The sequence below is a fragment of the Syngnathoides biaculeatus genome, chromosome 5, assembly GCF_019802595.1.
Source record: "Syngnathoides biaculeatus isolate LvHL_M chromosome 5, ASM1980259v1, whole genome shotgun sequence".
Lineage (NCBI taxonomy): Eukaryota > Metazoa > Chordata > Actinopteri > Syngnathiformes > Syngnathidae > Syngnathoides > Syngnathoides biaculeatus.
The window spans coordinates 15,120,613-15,143,670 of record NC_084644.1 but is presented as its reverse complement, the minus strand read 5'-3'; the positions used below and the strand labels follow the sequence as shown (position 1 = coordinate 15,143,670).

Here is a 23,058-nt window from a genome sequence, read left to right as displayed (position 1 = left end):
CAGAGTGCACCCCACCTCCAGCCCGTTGAGACTGGAATTGACTCCAGCACTCCCCGTAACCCTCGTGAGGATAAGCGGCTAAGAAAATGGATGGAGGAACTATTGGATCATGTTCAAAAGTTTTGTTTCATTTTGATCATATGCAGCAATAGATTGTACGCTTTGTACAGTTCAAATTTTTTTTTCATTTGAGTCGTTTTGAAAATAGATCTTAAAAAAATGGTTCAAATCCCAGCCCCGCCTGTGTGGAGTTTGCATTTTCTCCACGTGGCTGCATGGGTTTTCTCCCGGCACTCCGGTTTCTTCCCATATCCCAAAAACATGCAACATTAATTGGACACTCTAAATTGCCCCTCGGTGTGATTGTGAGTGTGGCTATTTGTCTCTGTGCCCTGCGATTGGCTTGCAACCAGTTCAGGGTGGACCCTGCCTCCTGCTTGTTGACAGCTGGAATAGGCTCCAGCACTCCCCGTGACCCTCATGAGGATAAGCAGCAAAGAAAATGGATGGATGGATATATTGACAAGTTGTAAAATTGATGTGGAATTACTATTATGGGTTGTAACATTTATTTTTTTAACCTTTGGAAGGGAGACCTAGGCAAGATAGCAGCATGAAATTTTCGACAATAAACAAACATAGAAACATTACCAACAAGTTCGATAAAGTAAGAACTACAGTATGTACAATGACATATCCCAAAGGAATATGTTCAAATTTAGCTGATAAAGGATACATGCAGACACGTATTTTCAAAGCCTATTCTAGGAAAGTGTAGCCGAGCATGCCAGAGACTTTTTTTAATGTTCAATTCTGAGAGTCACAGCAGCATCACTATTTGGTTTGCATATGGACTTGAACTCCTTTCACTTTCATGGCCACCAATTTTTTTCAGGTAAGTCTTCTGCGTTTTGGAACAAACAACCAGGAAGTTTGAGCTCTCCCTGCAATCCTCAAGCCCAACAATAGCAAGAGGTGTGCTGACTATCTTGTGTTTCAGGCGGTGTGGGCACTGGGCAACATCGCTGGAGATAATGCAGAGTGCAGAAACTATGTACTGAACTGTGGCATTCTGCCTTCTCTACAACAGTATGTTTCTCTTCCCTTGTGCAATGTGTTAAACATTATTGAGTGATATCTCAAGAATTTTTCTCTCTGCTGATCCAGGCTGCTTACAAAATCCAACCGTCTCACAACAACTCGAAACGCAGTTTGGGCATTGTCCAACTTGTGTCGTGGGAAAAACCCGCCACCAGATTTTTCCAAGGTCAGTTATCAAGAAGAGATTGAGGAATACAGTAATCCTTTGTTTTTCACAGTTAATGGGGACCAGAACCCCCCGCAAAATGTGAAAAAACGCGGAATAGGACTCCCCACGCACACACCCCGGGATTTTCATGTACAGTGCAACCTTGGTTCTTGACCACAATCCGTTCCAGAAGGCGGTTCGAGAAGTGATTTGTTTGAAATCTGAATCAATATTTCCCATTACAATTAATGGAAAAAGACTGTGCTCCAAGACTAAAAAATAGGCTTTTTAAAGCGTGTTTTTTTGCATTTCCTGAAAATAAACTGCATAGTGGAAATACATGTATAATTTAAATACTTTTTTTAATGAAATTATTTCAGAAATATATTTATTTTTTGGTTAAAATGTATGCTTTAGTAGTAGAGTAGGCTAGGCTGGAGTGCATTTCCGTATCTGTAGCGACTCAGCCCCTAGCCTTGAAAGCTTTTTTTATGCACAAAAGTCCAGAATAACGTTAAACAAGCAAAAGTGAGGGGGGGGGACAATGAAAAATTATTTTTAAAAAAGTAACATACAAGAACATTAACTCATAACTAGAGTTAACAAAATCTTTGAAACAAAACAAAAATGCAGAAATGCTAATGGAACAGAGCATTATTAAAGTTTACAAGAAAAAAAGCAATGCAAAACAATCAAATCTCTTCGGTGGAGGTGAGTCGCCCTTGGAAGTTCCTTTCCCGAAGAACTCATTTAGTGTCAGTTCTTGATGATTTTTCATGGCCGACTGTGGAGATTTACGAGTGCGATGGCACATATGCGCCTGTCAAATTACAGTGACACTACAGTAAAACATTTGCAACTTGACTTGGACTTGAAAATCATTGACTTTTGACTTCACTTGGACTTGAACTTATTGGCTTGAAAAGACTTGCTACTTTGACCAAAGCACTGAGAAACAAAGTATTAGATCCTTTAAGCACTCAGCATCAACATGTTCTCGCTTAAACTCTACTCCCCGGTACCCCTCACTAAACTTGTAAACTAAACTTGTATCCTCTTCCAAAAAAGGCCCTTTTAGAAACTCTTCCTCCACGTAAAACAAGCAGCACTATACAGGAGCACCTCTGGAGCCCTGGAGGACGTCCCAGTAGGTATCACAGTGCCTGTGCCATTTGCTACACACTGTGCTGCTGGATCTCAAAAAGGATAAAAGTGCTCCCAAATAGGAGCCCATCCCTCCTACTGGATCCCTTAAAGGGTAAACTTGCACGCAGAGTCACCAACTCTGAGGTGGCGCCGAGATAGCTTTCACCGGGGACAACGCTGAGGTGGTATTGTAACTACATAATCAAAAAATGTTACCATTTAAAAAAAAAAAAAATCACAAATAACACAAAGTACATATGTGTGACTGTCAACTGCGTGGACAAGACAACGCACAAAAAAAGAAATAGGTGGGACAGGGGAAGTTCCTGGGTGAGACTTCAATGAAGCACACCCAATTAGCTCACGGTATAAAGATACTCCTGCTCTCCTTGGTAGATGTCGGGCTGGGAACGCGCCTTGTGTCAACGTGTCTACGCACTATACAGATTTTTTTATTTTTGATTAATATAAACCCGCAAACCACTGAAGCCACAAAAAGTGAAGTGCGAAGTAGTGAGGGAATCTTGTACTGTTTTTCCCTTTATTTTATGCAGTTTTTCTTTAGAAATAGTAATTTATCACTGCAAATAACCTATTCCTGTTTTTCTTTTGTCCTTAATCGATACCAGGTGTCACCGTGCCTTAGTGTGCTGTCTCGGCTACTATTTAGCAGTGATCCAGATGTGCTAGCTGATGCTTGTTGGGCCCTGTCCTACTTGTCTGACGGTCCCAATGAGAAGATCCAGACAGTCATTGACTCTGGAGTGTGTCGAAGGCTGGTGGAGCTCCTCATGTAAGAAGCCTTGAACTGTCACTTTGACCCTTTTAGAATATACACCGGACCCCCACTATTTGCAGGGGACGAGAACGGGCATGTCCATGAATTGCAAAAATCTGTGAAGAATTGTATGTGTGAACCATGAAATATTGGAGGATTACTGTATCAATTCTGTATTCCGTGATTGCAAGGGCTCCTTGTTCTATGGCTTGGACCCATTGTTTCCAGATGTGCATCCTAGGACTCAGATGGTCGCAAGTGTAAAATGATCAATGGAATGATTTAATTATTTACTTTATTTGTTGATTACAACACCTTTGATGATCCATTAACTGTATTTGTTAACGCACAGATGAGAAGGATGAAATCAAGAAAATACCCAAGTAAAACCGCAAGACACTTGCTGGCACAAAAATGAACAAAACTGAACATGCCACTGCTGATATATTGAATGATACCCTGCGACAATTTTATGCTGCCGTCGACTCACTGAAGACCAGCAGAGTACAGTGTTACCAGCCAGAAAGCTTACACCAATCGTCACATACACAGTACTCTCATGTTTAATACGCTTTCCGGTATAAAAGTTATTTGAACAATTTGATTTCAATAAATGAGCATTTTTTTAAATAGGCGTATGGAAATTAGAGTCTGCCAATTTTGAAATCTCAAATGTGTTAGGAAAATTGTGGATCTTATCTGTTTTAGTTCATGTGAACAAGAGAAATAAGTTATATGGTTATCTTGAAAGTGAAGATGATGGTTTAATTGCTGTTTTTTTTTTTTTTTTTTTATTCTTTCACAAGGCACAGCGAGTACAAGGTGGTTTCTCCTGCTCTGCGTGCAGTGGGCAACATTGTTACAGGAGATGACATTCAAACACAGGTTCAGTCCAACCAACCACATAGCTCACATGCACTGGATTTATCTCCTGCTTTTCTTATTCTTGAATCCAATTTAAATGTGCTCCTCTGTTTGCTATCACAGGTGATCTTGAATTGTGCAGCACTGCCTTGTTTACTACACTTGTTAAGCAGTCCCAAGGAGTCTATCAAAAAGGAGGCCTGCTGGACAGTGTCCAACATTACAGCTGGAAACAGAGCTCAAATTCAAGTAAAACCTGCCTAAAACTGTCTACTCTTTTTTTTTTCCCTGTCTCAAAGCTGACTTGATATTTTGTTGACGTCACTCCTCTTACTAGAATGTGATTGATGCCAACATCTTCCCGGTATTGATTGAGATTCTTCAGAAGGCAGAGTTCCGCACAAGGAAAGAGGCAGCATGGGCAATAACCAATGCCACTTCAGGTGGTACTCCTGTGCAGATCAGGTACCACATGTTTTGTCTTATTCATTTGCTCTCCAAGTGGGGAACATTTGTTATCATGGAAAAAAAAAGAATAATGATTATTATTTGTGTGATCATTTGATTTGAACTGAGGTGTTAATCAGTCTGGTGACTTTAAATTCGACTTCACAGCATCAGTCACTCACATTTGAAAAATGTACGGGTGTGGTTAGTCATGCCCCCAGATATAAAGTTACAGGTGTGGACCCCCAGTCATGGCCGCCGATATAAAGTTCAAATGTGATTTTTCCATTTTTAGGCGGAATTCCGTCTCTTTAAATTGCATAGATAAAAAATATATATATATTCCGGTTTTCTGCAATATTCCGACCGTAACCCGTGCCAGAATCCACACTCGTTCATTTTCTGATGCGACTTTTGCAAGGCAGGCGTAAAATTTTATACGCATCTGTTGATTCGACCAATGAAAACACAGGGTTCGCACGCGGCCCTAAAAGTCCCTAAAAAACCCTAAATTTTCGAAGGTGTATTTAGGGGCTCCTGAAAGTCCTTAAAAATCCGCAAAAACCGGTCAAGCCCCTAAAAAGGCCTTAAATAAAAAAAAAATCAAAGGGAGGACCTCTACTGCCAAAATTCTCCCTAAAAAAATTATCTTTTATTTTAAAAAAATAGCGATCCGTCTGGCGTCCGAAACAGCTGGAAATTGTCAACAAAAGTCACCGTGTTGACAACTTGTCGCTATCTTGTCGATATTCCATTGTTTGTTTCCGTGAGTAGGCATTTCACTTCGTCTTCATTACGACGTACCGTACTTCTTTCATCGATCCAAATTGTATCATGGGGAAGTGCATTTTTCAATATGCTTGGGTTGAAAGTAAGGAGTTCGGGAGCTGGATTTGTCGAGATCCAAAAGATCGGCACATGTTTTACTGCCATCTGTGCAAGCAGAGTTACCAGCTTGAAAACATGAGCGTCAAAGCGCTGGAGTCGCACTGGAAAAACAGGAGACAGGCTGATTTGGCGAAGACTCTCTCATCTTCCGTTGGTATGAATCTGTTTCTAAAATAAAGATAGTGAAGCATCAACTTCAGGCAGTGGTACGAGCAGTGCATGCGCACCTACAGTTGTCCAGTCATCGACTTCAACCAGCCAGAAGTCAGGCTTTATGAACGTAGTTCAATACACGAAGACGGACTTCTTAAAGGCAGAGATCGTGTGGACTTTAAAAGTGATCTGCAACCATTACAGTTACAAATCTTGTGAAAATAATTCGAAAGTATTTGTAGTCATGTTCCCAGACAATGACATTGCTAAAAACTACCACTGTGGGGAAAGGAAGACTTCGTACCTGGCTCCATTTGGCATCACTGCCCAGTTTTCATCTCTATTGCCTCAAAGCCAAAAAAGCCAGAATAGAGACTGAAATGTCTACGCTTATTGAAAAGACTGACAGGCTGTGTGAGGAGGCAGAAGAAAAGAGGAATCTGAAGTTTATCACTGAGGCCAATGCACTCAGAGGCAGAGCAAAGGACAAGAGAGCCACTTTGGCACCTCTGCAGCAACAAATAGAGGAGGCACTGGATAGGCTAAAGGAGCTAGAGTAGGGGTGCTGAGACAGACATCAGTAGAAGACATTTGTGTATATAGTTGCAATTGTAGTTAGAATCTGTTTTTCTGTAGACTGTCACAGGTACTGAGGTACTGTAACATTTGATGAACCAAGAACGGTTGATAGCAGCATTGGGTGAGTCCTTTTTCCTTACTCTTGATTTCCCACGATGGCCCTCAATTTTTCGTGTCAGCCCCTAAGAATGCCCCTAAAAAGCCCTTAATTTTTTTGGGTCAGACTGAGTATGAACCCTGAAACACTTGTTGTAAACAAAACAGTTTGTCGTTTTGGACAAAGCTTAGAGGGAACATTGGTCAAGACCACACAAAATAAGTGACGTCCTTCAATATCTATGTATTTCTACTTGTAACAAATTTTACGCAATGATTTTTCATGCTTGACTGTGAAGATTTGCGAGTGCGATGGCGCGCGGGAGCATACGTGCTTGTCAAATTACAGTGACTACAGTATGTTAAAAGATTTGCAACTTGACTTGGACTTGAAAATCACTGACTTATGACTTCACTTGGACTTGAACTTATTGACTTGAAGAGACTTGTAACTTTGACCAAAGCACTGAGAAACACAGTGGTTATGGAATGTATTCAGATCCCCTGAAATTTTTCACTCTGTTATATTCCAGCCATTTGCTAAAATCATTTGTTAAATTTTTTCCTCATTAATGAACATGCACGCACACACACACACACACACACACACACACACACACCATATTAACAGACAAAAACGGATTTGTTGAAATCTTTGCTGATTTATTAAAAAGAATAACTGAAATAACACACATCCATAAGTTTTAAGACACTTTGCTGTGACACTAATATATTTAACACTGTTGCTTTCCACTTCTTTTGATCATCCCTGAAATGGTTCGACACCTTCTTTGGAGTCCTGCTGTGTTTTGATGAGACTGATTAAACTTGATTAGAAAAGGTACACCCTTGTTTATATAAGACCTTGCAGCTCACAGCGCATGCTAGAGAATGAGTATCATGAGGTCAAAGAATCAGATGCCCCAGCCATCTCATATGGTTTTTCTTAATGCAAAGGAGCAGCGGCTCGACACTGAGTCCCCTCAGAACCCCCACCCCGGACACCCTGCAGAGGAAACTCATTTTGGCTGCTTTTATCTGGGAACCCACAGCTCGTGAGGGTAGGTACGTAGATTGACTGGTAAATTGAGAGCTTCGATACAAAGTCCGGATCACTGCAGACGCTGCACCGAGCCGCCTGCCTGGGGCATATGATCCGGATGCATCCCTGATATCTCCCTGCTGAAGTGTTCCAGGCACCTCCTACCGAAAAGAGGCCCCGGGGACGACCCAAGATACGCTAGAGTCTCTTGGCTGGCCTGGGAACGCCTCTGTGTCATTCCAGAAGAGCTGGATGAGGTGGCTTGGTAAAGGGAAGTCTGGGCATCCCTGCTAAAGCTACTGGCCCTGCAACCGTTCTAGAAAGTCAACCATCACTGCAGCCTCCCACCAGTTGGGCCTTTATGGCAGAGTGGCCTGATGGAAGCCTCTCCTCAGTGCAAGACTATCAAAGCCTGCATGGAAGAAAAACACCAAGTACTCCAGATGGTAAGAAATAAGTTTTTCTGGTCTGATGAGACCAAGACAGAACTTTTTGGCCTAAATCTAACTAGTTTGTAGGGAGAATACCCGGTACTACTCATCACCTTTTCCCATCAGTTCAGGATTGTGGTGACAATCTCATGTAGTATCACATCAGACTTTTAAGACAGGGTACTGGGTTCCATTATGAGCCAAGTCAAATGAATATACCCACTCACTTATAAGCACTACAATGATATGACTCATGATCTTTCCAAGTAAAAAGTACTCACCCTGCTTTACGTGCGCAGTACGATTCCACTATTTTATCCTGTTGGATTTCAATATGAGGTTTGTGAGGTGTCGAACTTTTTTGCATCGTTCGCCAACGTTTCGCTGTAACTCTGACATTGCATCCTGCTTCGTCCAAAATCTTAATTCCGTGTACATATCCTTGCGTGAAATAGTTGAGACCTTTCTGCAGATCTCTCTTGGACAAGTGTAACGCATGTGGCTAAAAGCATACCCCAATATTATCTGGAATACGCGATAGAGGATCCACTTCAAACATGTTCTGTTTATTCGCCATTTTGGAAGATTGTGGGGCATGGCAACTGTGGCAAAGGGGGGTAGAGCTGAAGATCGCCAGTCGGAAAGATCCATTGTTCAAAGGGAGCAGTTTAAAGTGATGAATTATGCAATAGTCTACCGCAGGGGTCGGGAATTTTTTAGGCTGAGATAGCCATAAATGCCAAATAATAATGATTTCAAAAGAGTCATACAATCTTTTAAAAACTAACTGTATTTGCCCAATTATGTAAGACCAACACTTTTAGAGTTTAATGAGTCTCTAAGCTGTTGCTAACCAATGATGAAAAAAGTACTTTTTATCATTAATGCAACTTCTGGTGCTGCATGGTTTTTGCTGATGGCTTTGTAGTCTGTTTCATATGTTGTGAGATTAAGCTTCAAGCAGGCGTTGAGACTGAAGCGTGAATGTAATACAGTTTGATTTACCATTATGATGTTACAATGGTGAACAGTTATTGCTGACAAAGGCAGATCTTTTATTTGTTTGATTATGTTGTCTTTTTGTGAAAACCTGTCGAAAGTTTTATTGACAACATCAAGCATGAATGCTTTGGCATATTCCCCATCTGTGAATGGCTTTCAGTTTCTCACAATTGCTGAAGCCCCATCAAAACTATCAGAATTCCATTCACCTTGTTGGGACCAAACACTGATTTGCTGCTGACTAACCTAGACTCTAAAAAGTACCTCTTGACATGCTTTCTTTCTACTGTACCCCGCAGGATATTTTGATGCAAACACAGTAAGCCGTGTGTCGAAGTGACGCTTAGTATTTGAGCATTTAATCTTTGCATTTTTGTCTTCCCACAGGAGAACCCTCTCTCTCCACAAAAGCTGTCCATTCTTGTCGAAAACATCAGTGCTCCTCATCTTTTTTTCTTTGAGCGATCTTTGTAAAAAGTATTTCCACAATTAGTTGTTCCGACTCAATCTGCATTCGATCTGATCTGTGTGACAGAAATACATGACAGAAGTGATATGTATAGTTTGTCATTCTGAGGGCTCTGCGAGCCATATGCAAGCATCAAAAGAGCCAGATATGGCTCCTGAGCCATAGGTTTCCAACCCCTGATCCACAGTATATATTAGTCATACGAATACTGATTGGACCAGCAGGATGTGAGGGTGTGTCCCAACAACGGCGCAAGGCAGAAAATAGTAGGTTGGGTGATCAATGATTTAATGACTTACTTGAAAGAGGGAAAAAAATATTTGAATGCCTGCCAGTTTTGATTTTCATTGATTGGTAGCGCCTACCCGACAGAAGAAGCTTGAAGAGTTGGTGGCCAGGATGTGGAGGGTCCGAAAGGATCCTGCCTGCTCTGGTCCTAGTTTGAGTGGTGTGAAAGTCTTCCTGAGTGGGTAGAGTGGTGCCGACAATCTTTTTAGCGGTTTTGTTTGTCCGTTGCAGTTGGAGTTTGTCCTTTTTTGTGGCAGCCCTAAACCAGACTGTGATGGAGGTAAACACTACTTGATTGGATGAGCGCTGTGTAAAACTGTCTCAGCAGTTCTTGTGACAGGCCGTGCTGCCTCAGAAGCTCCAAGAAGTATATCCTTTGCAGGGCTTTTTGAGGTTAGGACCACACTAAAGCTTCAGTCTCACCACTTCCTGTCGATACACAGACTCTTCGCCGTCTTTGATGAGGCTGATGACTGTGGTGTCATTGCGAACTTCAGGAGTTTCAAATCCGGGTGCCTTGTGGTGCTGTCATTTGTGTTGAGTGAGAAGAGCAGAGGGTGTTTGTGATGCCCCGGTGCTGATAGTGCACATGGATGAGGTGGTGTCCCCCAGCCTCGCCTGCTGTCACCTGCTTGTCAGGATGTTGTAGAGCCACTGTGAGATGACAGGCAAGATGCTGAGCTGGAGAAGCTTGGAGGAGAGGAGTTCAGGGATCATAATGTTAAACGCAGAGTTGAAGTCCACAAACAGGAATGCAGACCCCTGTTGACGGCATCATCTGCAGAACTGTTAGCTTGATAGGCAAACTCCAAAGGGTCCAGCTGGGGACCTGTGATGCGGTTGAAGTTGTCCAGCACAAGGCACTCAAAGGACTTCATGACCACAGATGTCATGGCAACAGGCCTGTCGTCATTAAGACTTAAGACTGCTGCTTTTTGGGGACCTGTATGATGGTGGTCCGTTTGAAGCAAGTGGGTACTTCAGATAGTTCTAGAGACCTGTAGAAGATCTTTGTGAAGAAAGGAGCAAGTTGGTCTGCACAGACTTTGGGGCAGGATGGGGAGACAAGGTCTGGGCCCAGTGCTTTGTTGATCTCTTGTTATTTGAAGATCTGCCTCACGTCCGATTCATGGATGTTAAACAGTGGAAGTGGCGATGTTGAAATTGTTGAAGTGGCAGTGGTGCGGGTTGGTGGGTGTGTGGAATGAGCGTCCTTTTCTAATGAGCAGTAAAACTATTGAGGTCGTCTACTAGTCCGCTATTGTGTCCGACTGTGGGGGGAGCATCACTTGTAATTACAGTGATGAAAGTGCTCCGGATTTTCCCGGAATTACGAATTTTTTAATTTTCATGAAAATTGATCTGGAAAATTAAGGAAAAATTAATCCGGATATTAGTTGACAACATTGAACGAACATGCATTTGAGTTTGTTGTTTTGCTTTCACAAGCGTAGCCATGTTTAGGCACTAACACTAGTAACAGTAATGCCGCTCTCCACGCATTCTCTCAAGACGTCGCTTATTTTGTGTGGTCTTGACATTAATTTACGTGTTTATTTCATAAACGTTGTTAACTAAACAAGCCTGCTCCAAAACAACCAGTATTCACTCGGAAACAGGAAATGCAAGTTAACCGTACTGAGCACGTACGGAGCATGTACGAAAGCGCATGTTCAGAACTGCTTCATGTAATGTGAGCGCATTTGCGTCTAAAGTCATCAACATCATGCGCCATGTCAAAGGAAATTCAGTTACATCATGGGTGCTCATTGCGTCGATTGAGAGGTAGTGTGACGGCGTAAAAAAACAATAACATTAGACTATCATCCACCTCGTCGCTTGATTCAGGAATGGCCAATACGTCTAGTGCATCCACATAAGGCGTGTTCTAGCAAGCCGGCCTCCTATTTACTGCAGTCCCGTGGTGCGTGCCCCCCCACACACACACAACAATACGTCACGCTTGCCGACAGGAATGTTTGTTCCAATGTATCGCTAGCTTGTTTCCACTAACGCCGATTATGTTGAAGTACACTTTCAGCATCTTCAAAACATTGCGAGTATAGACCGTTCGTGTTTTTTTCTTGACAGGCCAGTGCATTTAACTTTTCTTCAGATAAAGTTTGTCAGATCAAGAATTTTTATTGATGAAAAATCATGTTCTTAACTAATATCCGTTGAAATTGGAAATGATCATTTCTGCGTTTGAAGTTTTAGTTTTCTATTTTAGTTATGTATTTGTTTATTTTATTTTTAATTTACAGTCATGTTATATTAATCCAGTAAGTTATTTTAAGGTCTTGAGATTCCATCCCTAATCACACCCGATATATGCGATATATATATATATTAAAGGCAACTGATTATACTATTAGTATTACTAGCTCTATATCTAAGATAGTGAGCAATGTGGTCGAGTGTATCAGTACAATGCGACGTAACAAGTTTGAGACTTAAATGTTAATAGTAATTACTGCAGATCAACTTCTTTAACATGTTTTCCTGTACGGTGTAGAAATTCTAGGATATATTTTTGTGTATATTCCATATCTATACTATCTTCGCCGTCTTCTTTTTTTCTCGGCTTGTCCCGTTAGAGGTCGCCACAGCATCTCATCTTTTTCCATCTTAGCCTATCTCCTGCATCTTCCTCTCTAACCCCAACTGCCCTCATGTCTTCCATCACCACATCCATAAACCTTCTCTTTGGTCTTCCTCTCGCTGTTTTGCCTGGCAGCTCCATCCTCAGCACCCTTCCACCAATATACTCACTCTCTCGCATCTGAACATGTCCAAACCATCGAAGTCTGCTCTCTCGAATCTTGTCTCCAAAACATCCAACTTTGTCTGTCCCTCTAATGAGCTCATTTATAATCCTATCGAACCTGCTCACTCCGAGCGAGAACCTCAACATATTCATTTCTGCTACCTTCAGTTCTGCTTCCTCTTGTTTCTTCAGTGCCACCGTGACGTCACTCTAATCCGTACATCATGGCCGACCTCACCACTGTTTTCTAAACTTTGCCCTTCATCCTAGCAGACACTCTTCTGGCACATAACACACCACACACCTTCTGACAGCTGTTCCAACCTGCTTGGACCCGTTTCTTCATTTCCTTACCACACTCACCATTGCTCTGGATTGTTGACCCTAAATATTTGAAGTCCTCCACCCTCGCTATCTCTTCTCCCTGTAGCCTCACTCTTCCCCCTCCACCTCTCTCATTCACGCACATATATTGTTTTACTTCGGCTAATCTTCATTCATCTCTTTTCCAGTGCATGTCTCCATCTTTCTAATTGTTCCTCTGCATGCTCCCTGCTTTCACTGCATATCACAATATGATCTGCGAACATCATGGTCCAAGGGGATTCCAGTCTAACCTCATCTGTCAGCCTATCCATTACCACTGCAAACAGGAAGGGGCTCAGAGCTGATCCCTGATGCAGTCCCACCTCCACCTTAAATTCTTCTGTCACACCTAAGGCAAACCTCACCATTGTTCTGCTGCCATCATGTCCTCTACTATTTTAACGTAGTTCTCTGCCACGCCAGACCTACGCATGCAGTACCACAGTTCCTCTCTTGGTACTCTGTCATAGGCTTTCTCTAGATCCACAAAAACACAATGTAGCTCCTTCTGACCTTCTCTGTACGTTTCCACTAGCATCCTCAAGGCAAATAATGCATCTGTGGTACTATTTCTAGACATGAAACCATACTGTTGCTCGCAGATACTTACTTCTGTCCAGAGTCTAGCCTCCACTACTCTTTCCCATAACTTCATTGTGTGGCTCATCAACTTTATTCCTCTATAGTTCCCACAGCTCTGAACATCCCCTTTGTTCTTAAAAATGGGAACTAGAACACTTTTCCTCCATTCTTCAGGCATCTTTTCGCCCACTAGTATTCTGTTGAATAAGTTGGTAAAAAACCTCCACAGCCATCTCTCCAAATTGCTTCCATCCCTCCACCGGTATGTCATCAAGACCAACTGCCTTTCCATTTTTCATCCTTTGTAGTGCCTTTCTGACTTTCCTGGTCCTTCACTCTTGCCTCTTCAACTCTTCCTTCTCTGTCATTTTCTTCATTCATCAACTTCTCAAAGTATTCTTTCCATCTATTTAGCACACTACCGGCACCAGTCAACACATTTCCATCTCTATCCTTAATCACCCTAACCTTCTGCACATCCTTCCCATCTCTATCCCTCTGTCTGTCGATGTACTCCTTTCGCCTCTCCTCAGTCCTCTCATTATCCCACTTCTTCTTCGCTAATCTCTTTCCTTGTATGACTCCCTGTATTTTGGGGTTCCACCACCAAGTCTCCTTCTCCCCTTTCCTACCAGATGACACACCAAGTACTCTCCTGCCTGTCTCTCTGATCACCTTGGCTGTCGTCGTCCAGTCTTCCGGGAGCTTCTGCTGTCCATCGAGAGCCTGTCTCACCTCTTTACGGAAGGCCGCACAACATTCTTCCTTTCTCAGCTTCCACCACATGGTTCTCTGCTCTACCTTTGTCTTCTTAATCTTCCTACCCACCACCAGAATCATCCTACATACTACCATCCTATGCTGTCGAGCTACACTCTCGCCTACCACTACTTTACAGTCAGTAACCTCCTTCAGATTACATCGTCTGCACAAAATATAATCTACCTGCGTGGTTCTACCTCCGCTCTTGTAGGTCACTATATGTTCCTCCCTCTTCTGGAAATAAGTGTTCACTACAGCCATCTCCATCCTTTTTGCAAAGTCCACCACCATCTGCCCTTCAAAGTTCCTTTCCTGGATGCCGTATTTACCCATCACTTCTTCATCGCCCCTGTTTCCTTTACCAATATGTCCATTACAATCTGCACCAATCACAACTCTCTCGCTTTTCTGGGATGCTCAGAACTATTTCATCTAGTTCCTTCCAGAATTTCTCTTTCAACTCTAGGTCACATCCTACCTGTGGTGCATAGCCGCTAACCACATTATACATAACACCCTCAATTTCAAATTTTAGTCTCATCACTCGATCTGATACTCTTTTCACCTCCGAGACATTCTTAGCCAGCTCTTCCTTTAAAATAACCCCTACTCCATTTCTCTTCCCATCTACTCTGTGGTAGAATAATTTAAACCCCAAAACTTCTAGCCTTACTACCTTTCCACCTGCTCTCTTGGATGCACAGAATATCAACCTTTCTCCTAATCATCATGTCAACCAACTCCTGAGCTTTTCCTGTCATCGTCCCAACATTCAAAGTCCCTACACTCATTTATAGGCTCTGTGCATTCCTCTTTTTCTTCTGACGATGGATCCGGTTTCCTCCTCTTCTTTGTCTTCGACCCACAGTAGCTGAATTTCCACCGATGCCCTGCAGGTTAGCAGTGCCGGGGGCGGGCGTTGTTAACCCGGGCCACGACTGATCCGGTATGGGATTCTTTAGATGAACGCTCATTTTTGTTTGGCACAGTTCTTACGCCGGATGCCCTTCCTGATGCAACCCTCTACATTTATCCGGGCTTGGGACCGGCCTACAGATTGCACTGGTTTTTGCCCCCATAGGGCTGCATTCCTTGACCACTGCTATACTTCCATTAAACATGCATATCGCGCAATTCCCCACGCCCCTAGGCTCTTCTGATCATTGCTTACTAAGGCAAGCACTTAAGTGCCTTTAGTAAAATCAGTTAAAAAGTGGACCAACATGGCAAAATTAAAACTTCAAAACTGCTTTGACTGCACAGACTGTCTTTGCAGCGAGCAGTCTTAATGAATTCATGGATACTGTTGCTACGTATGGGACTTTCTGTGAGGAGGTGTGTGTACCAAGAAAAACCTTTCGCATGTTCAATAACAACAAGCCGTGGTCTCCAGCCGGACTTGGGCAATTCCCGTCAGCCTTAAGAGGTTGAATATCATAGTGGGGGTAGGGAGCTCTACAATCACACTAGAAACCAACTGACTAAAGAAATTAAAATTGCAAAGAGGAATTATGCATCGTAACTGGTATCTTGGCGGTAATGACTCAAAATCAGTCTGGCACGGATTACAATCTCTCACTAATGATAGAGATGAAAGTGGACTTTCGTGAAAATTCCTGAAAATACAAATGCGAACACTGGGGGGTGGGGGGCTATTGCCCCCCCCCCTGGGAAATTTTTGAAAAAATGGATGGCTGTGGGCATTTTAGCGATATCTGTGAACAAAATTCAGATAAAAATTGAAAGTAAAATTTCTAAATTCCCCAAGGGCCAAGCCCAGATTTTTTTGCCCCCCATCCCCCTATCACTGGATGGCACAAAATCACATTTGTCATTAAAATATGCTTAAAATATGCCATCTTATCGCAAGACAAATTAATTAAGTGAACTATTCAGTAAAAAGACATCTAAAATGGTCCTTTTCCCCACGTTATACATGCAATAATAATTGATAGGCTGACAGATGAGGTTAGACTGGACCCCCCTTGGACCATGATGTTCGCAGATGGTATTGTGATATGTAGTGAAAGCAGGGAGCATGCAGAGGAACAATAAGAAAGATGGAGACATGCACTGGAAAGGAGAGGAATGAAGATTAGCCTAAGTAAAACAGAATATATGTGCGTGAATGAGAAAAGTGGATAGGGAAGAGTGAGGCAACAGGGAGAAGAGATAGCGAGGGTGGAGGACTGGTGGAACCCCAAAATACACGGAGTCATAGAAGGAAAGAGCTTAGCGAAGAAGAAGTGGGACACTCGGGACTGAGGAGAGGCGAAAGGAGTACATCGAGATGGGACGTAGGGCAAAGTTCGAGGTGGCAAAGGCTAAACAAGAGGCATATGAAGACATGTACACCAGGTTGGACACGAAAGGAGAAAAGGATCTCTACAGGTTGGCCAGACAGAGGGATAGAGATGGGAAGGATGTGCAGCAGGTAAGGGTGATTAAGGATAGAGATGGAAATGTGTTGACTGGTGCTAGTAAAGTGCTAAATAGATGGAAAGAATACTTTGAGAATTTGATGAATGAAGAAAATGAGAGAGAAGGAAGAGTTGAAGAGGCAAGAGTGAAGGACCAGGAAGTGGCAATGATGACTAAGGGGGAAGTCAGAAAGGCACTACAAAGGATGAAAAATGGAAAGGCAGTTGGTCCTGATGACATACCGGTAGAGGTATGGAAGCAATTTGGAGAGATGGCTGTGGAGTTTTTGACCAACTTATTCAACAGAATACTAGCGGGCGAAAAGATGCCTGAAGAATGGAGGAAAAGTGTTCTAGCTCCAATTTTTAAGAACAAAGGGGATGTTCAGAGCTGTGGGAGTTATAGAGGAATAAAGTTGATGATCCACACAATGAAGTTATGGGAAAGAGTAGTGGAGGCTAGACTCAGGACAGAAGTAAGTATCTGCGGGCAACAGTATGGTTTCATGCCTAGAAAGAGTACCACAGATGCATTATTTGCCTTGAGGATGCTTGTGGAAAAGTACAGAGAAGGTCAGAAGGAGCTACATTGTGTCTTTGTGGATCGAGAGAAAGCCTATGACAGAGTACCAAGAGAGGAACTGTGGTACTGCATGCGTAAGTCTGGTGTGGCAGAGAAGTATGTTAAAATAGTACAGGACACGTATGATGGCAGCAGAACAATGGTGAGGTGTGGCTTAGGTGTGACAGAGGAATTTAAGGTCGAGGTGGGATTGCATCAGGGATCAGCTCTGAGCCCCTTCCTGTTTGCGGTGGTATTCGATAGGCTGACAGATGAGGTTAGACTGGAATCCCCTTGGACCATGATGTTTGCAGATGATATTGTGATATGCAGTGAAAGCAGGGAGCATGCAGAGGAACAATTAGAAAGATGGAGACATGCACTGGAAAGGAGAGAAATGAAGATTGGCCAAAGTAAAACAGAATATATGTGCGTGAATGAGAAAAGTGGAGGGGGAAGAGTGAGGCTACAGGGAGAAGAGATAGCGAGGGTGGACGACTTCAAATATTTAGGGTCAACAATCCAGAGCAATGGTGAGTGTGGTAAGGAAGTGAAGAAACGGGTCCAAGCAGGTTGGAACAGCTGTCAGAAGGTGTCTGGTGTGTTATGTGACAGAAGAGTGTCTGCTCGGATGAAGGGCAAAGTTTACAAAACAGTGGTGAGGCCGGCCATGATGTACGGATTAGAGACGGTGGCACTGAAGAAACAACAGGAAGCTGAACTGGAGGTGGCAGAAATGAAGATGTTGAGGTTCTCGCTCGGAGTGACCAGGTTGGATAGGATTAGAAATGAGCTCATTAGAGGGACAGCCAAAGCTGGATGTTTTGGAGACAAGATTCGAGAGAGCAGACTTCGATGGTTTGGACATGTTCAGAGGCGAGAGAGTGAGTATATTGGTAGAAGGATGCTGAGGATGGAGCTCCCAGGCAAAAGAGCGAGAGGAAGACCAAAGAGAAGGTTTATGGATGTGGTGAGGGAAGACATGAGGGCAGTTGGGGTTAGAGAGGAAGATGCAGGAGATAGGCTAAGATGGCAAAAGATGACACGCTGTGGCGACCCCTAACGGGACAAGCCGAAAGGAAAAGAAGAAGAAGAAGAAGCAGTGGTCAAGGGCAGGGGTGCTCAATGCGTCGACCGGTCGATCGCGAGGCAGTCTTAACAAAAAAAAAAAATCTGTCAGCCAATGTCCCTTCTAAACTGCGCTCGCGCGCAATTGTGCACGGCTGATGCAGTCTCTTCGCAGATAATCTCCGTTGCGCTCAAAAAAAAAAAAAATCCAATGCAAATTGAAACTATAACATAGGTATTCAGTTTGTGGCATTTTGCAATGTAATTCACTGATTGACGGATGACTGGTTATTACATCCAATGGCACATTTCACATACGTATTGTAAAAACTGAAAAGAGGAAGCCACTGTTTTCTTTAAGCAGCAGACGGAAATTTCTCCAACTCCGACTGCTGCTGCCCTACACACTCTGTTTCCTACTTTACTTTAGTCTGGAGAAGACTGATGATTAGCAAGTAATTTCTTGTGTACTTGAGTCCTGAGATGACTGAAAAAGACAAACGTAAACAGTACCTAGGAGCATGTACCGAAGGCAGCCACACTGGTTATCGCCATCTTGAAAGAAAAAGCGCTCAAAATCATGAGCAATAAAATGAACCAAAATTCTTGGAATTCAAAAAATGTTTCCTCACAAATGCCATTGATGGCACAGAGGATGACATTCTGTGGGAGGAAGATGGGATCACTCTCCATGATGCAATGCAGGAGGCACCAGAACTGGATCAAGTCATCAATGATGAGTTCCACAGCAATGCACCAAAGGTAGCTACTTTGGATCTTTTTCAGATTGGAGATGATTTAATGTTTCTTGTGAAGGCTTGGCCAAGTATGTGTAATGTACTGGATAAATTGCACTATGCACAAACGTTTTATACACAAATATTTACTGCAAAATGTTTGTAAAAATATATATATATATTCTACCAGCATTGACAATTCATTTTAGTTGGTTGAGGGATTCAGTTCTGACAATTACAGGGAGCAGGACAAGCGTGTCCTGTGGCCTGTCCTGAGATATAGATTACCACTATATTAGCACATGCACAGATTGTTATTCATGACTGTTTTACAGCGATTTTATTACAAAAAAAAAACAATATAAGTACAAACCTAGCAAAATGGAAATTCCTATTAACTGAATGTCTCTTGTTCTTTGTTCTATTTAGTTTTATTTTTTGTTCTGAATGTCGTACCAGGGTGGCACTGACTGCTGGAGACAAATTCCTTGTGTGTTATTCCATACTTGGTGATTAAATATGATTCTGATTCTGACATGGATAGCAGAAAATTGGTGGTGCGCGTTGTACATTGGTAGAAGGGTTTCCCGATATTTTTTTTTTTAAGCTTTATACACATAATTCAGGATGCATTATACACGAGAAATTGTGCATTTTCATTTAAAAAAAAAAACTCATTCAGTTTAAAAGCGGGGAATTTTCGTTATTTTAGGTGATCAACCAACATAAAATAGCACATTATTTTAAAATTGAAGGACCATGATACAGGAAATGAAAATAAAAAAAAATCCCATAAATGTGGGGTTTGCTTGTATTACCCCTCCCCTTCAAATACCGTCATTTCTGGGTAAAAAAACAGACCGGTAAAAGTCACTGAGACGCGGCAGTAACACAGCAGAAACACGGTTCAAGCTAACTGCAGTTGTTACCTCTGAAAGCTTTTTTCGTCTTTTTACCTTGCTCCAGTTCTTCCCACTGCTGTTTCCAGCGTCTCACCATCGATTCATTTATGCCAAGTTTACGTGCAGGAGCTGTTTCCTTCTTCTTCTTAGCCATCTCAATTGCTTTTAACTTGAAAGCTGCGTCATTGCTTCTTGCATTTTCCATGATGAGAGTCTGTTCATGCTAATTTTATTCATACACAAAGTGCGAATTTACATTAAACTTGTGTCTTCCTCGACACATATATTCCACCTGTCTCACTCTTACCTTTTCTGCTCAAGTGCCCTGGCGGCCTTAAAAAAAAATCCATAAATTAGCCGCATCATTACGTAAGCCGCAGGGTTGAAACCGTATGACAAAAGTCGCGGCTTATAGTTCTGAAGTTACAGTATTTGTAAACCACCTTTTACTGCAATTACATCTCCTTGTCTTTTGGGATGCCATCTTTGCATACCTACGCATTGACATTTTTGGCCATTTTTGCAAAATAGGTCAAGCTCCGCCAGATTGGATGGAGAGCACCTCTAAAACCATCCATCTTGTGGCTCTTGAAATTTTGTCACAAAGTATCACTAAAAAAAAGAAAAATTACCTGGCTTTCCATGTACCATCATCATGGCCAAAATTGAAATACAATACCGCAGTAAGGCTGTATATTAAAAAAAAACAAAAAACGAGGGAACTGGTTTTATTCCTAAAAATGTATTTACTATTATTGTAAGGAATGGAAGCTACTGTAACATTACGCAATTGGAACAGTAACAACACTGTGGATCCCAAATTGAGCCTAAGAAAGTAGATCAACTGTATGTAATAATGTTCTTTTTTGAACATTTATACAGGTTGGATGGATAACCACAAATAAAACCTCTCACTGCATACAAAATTTGAATTTCTTTGTTCTGAAAGACATACACAAAGGGAGAACAATATAATTCAGAGTAAAACAAAAGTGAAGAACAGAATTTAAAGAGAACAGCTGGAATTAAACAACTCAAATGAGCGTAATGTGCGTGTATGTCTTTTAAAACACAGGCTCATCTACTCTGCTTCAATGTTTTTTTTTTGTTTTTTTTAAATGACCACGAATGAAGAAAATCCTTTTTCACGCAGACAGGTGGTCAGAAAGGAAAGGAGAAATCTTTGGCCAAAAAGCTAAACACAGTTGATTCAGCGATGATCTCGGAATAATCCATTGTTGACTGATGATGACTGTCAGGTTCACCAATTAGACATTCATTAAACAGGACAAAAAAAGGAAGCAAAGACACCAGTTCAAGTCTCACGAGGAGAGAGGAGAGGAACTCTCTCGTACAATTCGCCACTGCACTCTAATTCTTTTCTCCTCAGCACCTCTATTTATTTAGTTTTAAGACGCCCCTTATTTACATGGATGTTACAAAAAGGAGATGGCAAGCAAAACAGTTGGAAACAAAGTGTAAATGTTTTTTCATGTGCGTGTGCATGTGTGGAAGATTGCTCAGTACATGTGGTCATCATTTCTTCAACAGGCAGCAGTTCTAACAGTTCTGATGACTAGATGTATTTGTTCTTGCTATTTCCTGCCAGGTGGCCGCCACGTTATCTATAGCAGAGCAAAGCATTTCTTTATTGGACGCATATGTATGATAATTATGATCAAAATTATACTTACAATGATAAATAGAATCCACCTGTGTGTAATCAAGTCTCCGTATAATTGCACCTGCTCTGTGATAATCTCAGGGTTCTATTTAAAGTGCTGAGAGCATCATGAAGACCAAGAAACACACCAGGCAGGTCCAAGATACTGTTGTGGAGAAGTTTAAAGCTGGATTTGGATACAAAAAGACTTCCCAAACTTTAAACAACTCAAGGAGCACTGTGCAAGCAATCATATTGAAATGGATGGAGTATCACAGCAAATCTACCAAGACCCGCCCGTCCCTCTTAACGTTCACCTCGAACAAGGAGAAGAATGATCAGAGATGCAGCCAAGAGACTCATGATCACTCTGGATGAACTGCAGAGATCTACAGCTGAGGTGGGAGAGTTTGTCCTCTGGACAACACTCAGTTGGAGACTGCACAAATCTGGACTTTAGAACGAGTGGCAAGAAGGAAACCATTTCTCAACAATATCTATAAAAAGTCTTGTTTAAAGTTTGCCACAAGCCACCTTGGAGACACACCAAACATGTGGAAGAAGGTGCTCTGGTCAGATGAAACCAAAATCAAACTTTTTGGCCACAATGCAAAACAATATGTTTGGCGTAAAAGCAACACAGCTCATCACCCTGAACACACCATCCCCACTATCAAACATGGTGGTGGCAGCCCCGTGGTTTCGGCCTCCTTTTCTTCTGCAGGACAGGGAAGATGGTTAAAATTGATGGGAAGATGAATAGAGCCAAAAACAGGACTATTCTGGAAGAAAACCTCTTGGAGTCTGCAAAAGACCTGAGACTGGGATGGAGATTTATCCAAAACATCAAGCCAAATCTACAATAGAATGGTTAAAACCACAGTTTAGATTTTGCATTTTGTTGCTGCTGAGGATACTTTATTGGTACCGCCACAGTATCCACAGCACAGTTGTTCTTGTTTACCCACACTCTTCTTCTTTTCCTTTCGGCTTGTCCCGTTAGGGGTCGCCACAGCGTGTCATCTTTTTCCATCTATGTCCTGCATCTTCCTCTCTAACCCCAACTGCCCTCATGTCTTTCCTCACCACATCCATAAACCTTCTCTTTGGTCGTCCTCTCGCTCTTTTGCCTGGCAGCTCCATCCTCAGCACCCTTCCACCAATATACTCACTCTCTCGCCTCTGAACATGTCCAAACCATCGAAGTCTGCTCTCTCGAATCTTGTCTCCAAAACATCCAACTTTGGCTGTCCCTCTAATGAGCTCATTTCTAATCCTATCCAACCTGCTCACTCCGAGCGATAACCTCAACATCTTCATTTCTGCTACCTTGAGTTCTGCTTCCTGTTGTTTCTTCAGTGCCACCGTCTCTAATCCGTACATCATGGCCTGCCTCACCACTGTTTTGTAAACTTTGCCCTTCATCCTATCAGAGACTCTTCTTTCACATAACACACCAGACACCTTCCGCCAGGTGTTCCAACCTGCTTGGACCCGTTTCTTCACTTCCTTACCACACTCACCATTGCTCTGGATTGTTAACCCTAAATATTTGAAGTCCTCCACCCTCGCTATCTCTTCCCCCTGCAGCCTCACTCTTCCCCCTCCACCTTTCTTTCGGCTAATCTTCATTCCTCTCCTTTCAAGTGGATGTCTCCATCTTTCTAATTGTTCCTCTGCATGCTCCCTGCTTTCACAGCACATCACAATATCATCTGCGAACATCATGGTCCAAGGGGATTCCAGTCTAACCTCATCTGTCAGCCTATCCATTACCACTTTGCAGCTTTCCATGCT

At 42.4% G+C, this 23,058-nt stretch overlaps 1 protein-coding gene across 4 annotated transcripts in view; it reads left to right on the top strand.

Moving 5' to 3' along the window:
* The window catches only part of kpna5 (karyopherin alpha 5 (importin alpha 6)), a 64,691-nt gene that overhangs the window by 26,504 nt on the left and 15,129 nt on the right, over nucleotides 1-23,058 (top strand). For all 4 annotated transcript variants that reach the window (XR_009794900.1, XM_061819119.1, XM_061819120.1 and 1 more), the window contains exons 7-12: nucleotides 1,001-1,089; nucleotides 1,168-1,267; nucleotides 3,025-3,188; nucleotides 3,980-4,058; nucleotides 4,161-4,286; nucleotides 4,375-4,502. Coding sequence is in view for 3 of the 4 variants with exons in the window: in XM_061819119.1 (XP_061675103.1) it covers nucleotides 1,001-1,089; nucleotides 1,168-1,267; nucleotides 3,025-3,188; nucleotides 3,980-4,058; nucleotides 4,161-4,286; nucleotides 4,375-4,502 (686 nt within the window). In the remaining variant the exon portion in view is untranslated. The remainder of the gene's footprint in view (nucleotides 1-1,000; nucleotides 1,090-1,167; nucleotides 1,268-3,024; nucleotides 3,189-3,979; nucleotides 4,059-4,160; nucleotides 4,287-4,374; nucleotides 4,503-23,058) is intronic.